Source organism: Panicum virgatum, chromosome 8N, assembly GCF_016808335.1.
Source record: "Panicum virgatum strain AP13 chromosome 8N, P.virgatum_v5, whole genome shotgun sequence".
NCBI classification, from domain to species: Eukaryota; Viridiplantae; Streptophyta; class Magnoliopsida; order Poales; family Poaceae; genus Panicum; species Panicum virgatum.
The window spans coordinates 28,528,168-28,534,258 of record NC_053152.1 but is presented as its reverse complement, the minus strand read 5'-3'; the positions used below and the strand labels follow the sequence as shown (position 1 = coordinate 28,534,258).

Here is a 6,091-nt window from a genome sequence, read left to right as displayed (position 1 = left end):
TGTTGTCAGTAATAAAAATTGTAGAGAAATAATTAAGATATATGTAAAAATAGTATAATTATTTTTGAGCGTTGATTAAATTCTAAAGAAGAGTAATTATTGTCGTAAATATTGGCAGGAATGTCAGATGATTTGTATTTTCGAGTGTTCTATGGGTCAGGAGAAGTTAGATATGGTCCTGAAGGGGTAGATTTGTCAGAGTTTAGCTCGATCACACAAAAAAATACCCCGAGCTAGAGAGAGGACTTGGATTTCAATATCCAATTGGCTATTTAAATCTTTCGGCCTTAGTCGAGATGAACATGAGATCTCTGTCATGGCAGTGGTCAGTCGAAGGGAACCAGTATTTTGGGAGCTATTGCCGCTTGAAGGGACGCAAAACTGGAGGAACTATGTCAATATAAGTAGTAGCCGAGGCTTACCGCTTGTGTTGTTTGTTCAAGCATTCGAGAAGATTAGTTTAAGAACTGAAGCGGGCGGGGATCATGAAGGGCAGGGAGATATAGTATCGGAAGAAACTGAGACGATGCATGAATCTCATGAAGAAGGTGGTGAACTCGAGATTTTAGAAGATGATAGACATGCTGCACACGAACCTCGTCAAGCAACTGGTCAGGCTGATGAAGGGGAAAACATTCCAGAGATAGTTGAAGAGTTTCAGAGGGAGGGTGAAGAACAGCACAATGCAATGAATGATGACTCCTCGGATGATGATGATGATGATGATGATGACAAAGATTATCATGTCCCACACAACAGGTCCGGTTATGATTTTTCAAAATAAAGTGTAAATGAAAGTGAAGCGGTGCCTTGGGAGTACAGGCAAAATGAGGTATGCATCGGTTCGGTGTATGCCAACAGTGACAACATGAAGGAAGCTATAAAACGTTGGTCAACTCTCTCTTTGCAAAGACAATTCAAAGTTGTCAAGAGCAGTCCGAGAACATATGATGTGCGTTGTGTGAGAAGCGAATGTCCTTTCAGGGTGTATGCTTCTATGGGCAAGTGGCAGGATTTCTGGGAGGTTAAAAAAATTGTGGAGCACACATGCCTGCTTGAGCAATTAGAACCACAGCACCGCAACCTCAGTGCAGGTTTCATAGCTAACTACATGTACCCTTTGATCGTGGACAATCCTAGTTATGAACCTAAGTCAATCATTTGTGCTGTTGAGGAGGAGTTTAAATATAAAATTAGCTACAACAAAGCTTACAAAGCGAAACAGAAAGCGCTGCAGATGAGGTGGGGGACGTATGAAGCTTCGTATCACAATATGCCGGCATTGCTGCACACTATATGTCTTAGAAATCCTGGTAGCTACTACGACTTGAAAACGTATCCATGTGCCCAGAAGCCTGGAAAGCAGGTACTTCAACGGTCGTTCTTGGCCTTGGGCGCTTGCATTGAGGCGTTTCCGCACTGCCGGCCAGTCATTTGTATAGATGGGACATTTTTGACAGGAAGGTATAAAGGCACAATCCTCACAGCTGTTGCAGCTGATGGTAACAGACAATTATTGCCTTTGGCAATTGCCTTTGTGGAGAAAGAATCAGGGGATACTTGGTATTGGTTTTTGCAGAGGGTGAAGCAGATGATTGTCAAAGATGTAGAGAACGCGTGTTTGATTCATGATCAGCACAAGGGTATGTTACAAGCAATCGATGACATACAGAATGGTTCTACTGAGCGTAGCAGGACTGCACTTTGGCCGGACCTAAAGAGTAGGTGGTGCATGAGGCATATGGGGGCAAACTTTCATACCCAGTTCAAGAACAAAATCCTTATGAAGCTATTCAAGCGGTTATGCAGCCAGAATCAGGAAAGGAAATTCAACTTCCTATGGAAAAAATTGGATGAGCTAACAAAAAAGCAAACGGCGAAGCTAGCGAAGAGATCAGTCAATACAGAGGAGGACGACCAGGTCTCGCTTGAAGATGTGGGCTTGGACGGTCCGAATGTCAGGTGCAAAAGGAGAAGGGCAATTAAGACATTCTCTGAGTGGATTGAGCACGAACCAAAAGAGAAATGGGCTTTACTGTTTTGATGAAGGAGGTGCTAGGTACGGTTTAATGACTACGAACCTAGCGGAGGTATACAATTGGGTGCTGCGTGGTGTAAGATCATTGCCACTTGTTGGGATCGTGGAGTTCTTCTTGTATCGCACTTGCGGGTACTTCAGGGACCGTTATGCTATGGCACAGAAAGATATGGTCGATAATCGCAAAGTTTACAGATACAAGGTTACGGAGCATATGGAGGAAGCTTTCAAAAAGGCCCGTTTACATCGGGTGACTCCAGTTGGCTCTATGGAACGTCGGTACGAGGTGATGTGTAGGGACAAAGGCCGAATGGGGGGCCGGCGTGAGAAGCATGTGCAGGAGTGTGTTCTCCGTCCTGATGCTTGTATTTGCTCATGTCATAAGCCAAAGCTGCTGCACCTGCCGTGCACACATGTCATTGCTGCCTGTTTTGAAGCTGGTGGACTACAGGCTCGTATGTATGTCTCAAATTACTTCATGAAGGAAACTATTTGGATGACTTGGAGGCACGAGATATATGGGTTTCGCATCCTTGGAGACTTCATAACTGATCCTGGACACAATGCAACTTACATTCCGGATCCAGATCCAGAAATGTTTCAAGGGGTGGGCCGACGCAAAGAAGAAACGCATTAGAAATAACATGGATCGATCTGAGGCTGGTCGAGATGTCCGCCTCTGCTCGAAGTGCCATGAGACGGGTCATACGTACAAGTATTGTACGGCATTGAGTTATGGTGGCCGCACAGATGAAGCGGGCCCATCAGAAGCTGCTCCAAATCCGGCACCGCAGGCAACGGGTCGTCGTGGCCGCCGTCCTAACAACGATGGCCTTATGTGATCGATGATGATTGTCATTTGTCATTCGCTATTGAATCATGTTCGATGTTAAATTATGTAATATTAAGAACTAATATGTCGTAAACAGATTTCATCTTGGCGTACGAATATTTGTTGTAATATGTGGCGCAAATGTATGTTCAACTTAATTTATGTTTTATTACGTTATGTTTTATTTAGTATTTTATTAAAAATTTGTTGTATTACTTAATTTATGTTCTGAAATTTTATTTAGTATTGTTTTACGTTAATTTTATTATGCTTAATATTGTTATTTATGTTATGAAATTATTTGTAATAAATCTCATTATACAGGTATGGCGCACGAGGAAGGAGCTACCCCTGAGTTGCTAGATGCTCTCGTCGACAAGCGCCACCGGTCGTACATGTCTGCGGTCCGTGGCATCAGCTTAGGGACGTTTCGGGCTCGTGTGCCCATGTCGACGATGCCGATAGACCGTCGCTGGGTTCCTAGGTACGGGTTACATTTGTCACATATTTTAATTGTTTCCTTAATCTTTTGTTCTAACTTGATTTTCATTTTCGCGATGCAGGTTACGCGCTCCAGGTCTTCTCCCGATTGCGCGACTTGTGGAGGGAGATATGGCGGACCCTGCACGTCGACCTAGGGACAGGGCTCCACGGTTCCAGTTCGACATGTCCCTCCTCGCGGCACTTCTTGACCGATGGCGTCCGGAGATGCACACATTTCACCTCCCGGTCGGTGAGATGACCCCTACTCTTCAGGACGTGGCGATGCTTCTAGGCTTGCCGTGTGCTGGACGAGCTGTGGGTGCAGAGGACGTGGGACTCTCGTGGCGCGACGACCTTTTGGCTCGGTTCGCCGGGGTTCAGCGCAACGAGCAAGCGTTGCCGTACCGGCCCTTGCCTGCGAACCACGCACACGGACCTACAAAGAGGTGGCTTCTACAGTTTAGTGTGAGTACAAAAATGTTGATTGTTTCCGTACTTATATTGATACGTATTTGCATTGACGACTCGTACCATTTTGAAGGCGGACTACATGAGGGCAGACGCAGACGACTTTACTGTTGCCAGGCACTTCGAGGCCTACTTACTGTGGCTGTTCGGCTGGGTCATGTTCTGCAGCTCGCAGGGTGACTCGTGCCCCAAACAGCTCATTCCTTTGGCGAGGTCGATAGCTGACGCTCCACTTCACGAGATGCCACAGTTCAGCTGGGGTTCTGCTGTTTTGGCTGCGAGTTACAGGTGTCTTTGCACGGGCGTGACGAAGGTCTCAGCAGAGGAGCCCATTTTTGTTGGGTGTCCTCTACTGTTACAGCTCTGGTCTTACGAGCGCTTTCCCGTCGGTAGGCCAGAGATGGACTTCGAGCCGTACGTCCAGCTGTCCGCAGACCACGACGACGTCGACAGACCTACGATGGGTTCGTTGTGGTGCCTCAGGAGGGTACGTTACATCATTTGTTTTACTTATTGTTACATGCGTGCACAAATGTACGATTTATCGGTTAACTTATTTTTTCATTATGCAGCCTTCTTGGGTCGGCGTGCAGACGAGGAAGTCGTACCACGACTTCGTTGGACAGTTTGACGCTCTTGTGGACACGGACGTGAGGTAGACTCCGTACACTGCAGCCGACATTTACGCCCGGGCACCGAGCGGTCTTTCATCCTTATGCCTGCGAGATCACGAGTACTGGATGACAAGGAAGCCGATCCTTTACGGCATCCACATCGAGGAGTACCACGTTCACCGGGTTATGAGGCAGTTCGGTCTCTACTAGCAGACCCCGGTCCCGATTGTGCACTCAGTGGAGGCCCACGTCCACAGGTACCGAATAAATAGTTCTTTTAATAATTCATCATTTTTTAACCTACCATTTAGCATTGAATCTCTCAAGCTTTCTATTATAGGTGGACACGGTAGGGTCAGCCACCAGGCTCGCGGTGGGCCGACAAGATCCGTCCTTACGTCGACTCTTGGGCCGCGGCCCTCGACGACGTCGTTTTCGAGGATCGGCCGCACAGCGACGAGGCGTTCGTGGACTACCTACGGTGGTACCTGCTGAGGACGCGCACACGTGTCGTGCACGTTCCACCAGAGGCTCCGATCGAGGCCGCAAGGGTGTCGGAGACATACCCCGTAGTTCGAGACCAGAACTTTGCAATAGCGGTACATTTCTCTGATTGATTTTGCAGTAAAAAAAACTGGTTGCATATGATGTTACTACTTTCTCGGTACAGTACGATGTCATACGAGCGATTGAGTCCGAGGCTTCGTCGAGTATGGGCCAGTACCATAACATGACGCCCGCCCAGCACCAGAGCACGCTGCAGAAGATCGTCGATATGTGCAAGCGATTCCGACGAGCCGTGACCTGTCGTGAGGACGACACCTTCCTCCCACCTCGCAGTTCGGGGCCGGTTCCTGTGACCGGTCTATCGTCACGACGGTCTGCACCTGCGGCACAGTCAGGTCCACCGCCACCGCCACCGCCACCTGACACGATGGCGACACCTTCGGGTTCTGCAGTTCGGCCCACGTACGTGCCGCGACCGGCACATTTGTACTCGGCAGGTAAATCGTAATCTAACCTCGTGTCACTTACAATACCGTATCAAACTTTATTCATTAACTTGTACTTCTTATTCATGTAGCGCCCGGCTCATCGCTGTTTCCGTCGATGGATCCCTACGGCGCTGGATCTTCGTCTCTTCGTCGTCCAATACACGATTTAGGTACGTCTAAGACCAGTTGTTAATTTGCGGTAACAAGGGAATTTTTAATTGAATATTGATGGATTGAAGTTTGTGAATTAGAGTACCGGCAGGTGGGAGGGACAGACGACGACGAGGAGATTCAGGAGGTGGACGACCTCGCGCAGATGGAGTGGGTGAGCACGTTCTTCTCTTCTGCACCGACGCAGGAGGTCGTCGGCACTTCATAGCTGGGGGGTACCCCACTCGCGACGCAGGACTACAGTCAGGTGGAGCAGACGCCTGTTCCTGAGCAGGGTCGTTGGTCCACTCGCCAGACCATCCCGCCGGAGCCACTGACGTACTCGCAGCACCACACTAGGGCGGGCCAGGCTGCAGAGCGATGTGGCAGGAGGAGAGGGGGCAAGCGCGGACGCATCTAGTTTACAGGTTGTAGCTTGTTAATTACTTTGTTCCGTCATACTATGTTATGTATGCATGTGCAGACTATGATTCGATGTGTCCATTACGTA

General features: G+C 48.3%; 1 protein-coding gene across 2 annotated transcripts; it reads left to right on the top strand.

The window, feature by feature from the left end:
- The first annotated feature begins 3,467 nt into the window (after positions 1-3,467).
- LOC120686408 (protein MAIN-LIKE 2-like) lies at positions 3,468-4,574 on the top strand. 2 transcript variants are annotated; one of them, XM_039968609.1, is made up of 3 exons: positions 3,468-3,818; positions 3,895-4,308; positions 4,415-4,574. In XM_039968609.1, exons 1-3 carry the CDS (start codon positions 3,483-3,485, stop codon positions 4,478-4,480), a joined length of 816 nt encoding a protein of 271 aa, XP_039824543.1. In that variant the 5' UTR covers positions 3,468-3,482; the 3' UTR covers positions 4,481-4,574. The 2 variants fall into 2 exon arrangements, with proteins under 2 accessions (XP_039824543.1, XP_039824542.1); XM_039968608.1 differs by having other exon boundaries at positions 4,394-4,566.
- The last annotated feature ends 1,517 nt before the right edge of the window (positions 4,575-6,091 follow it).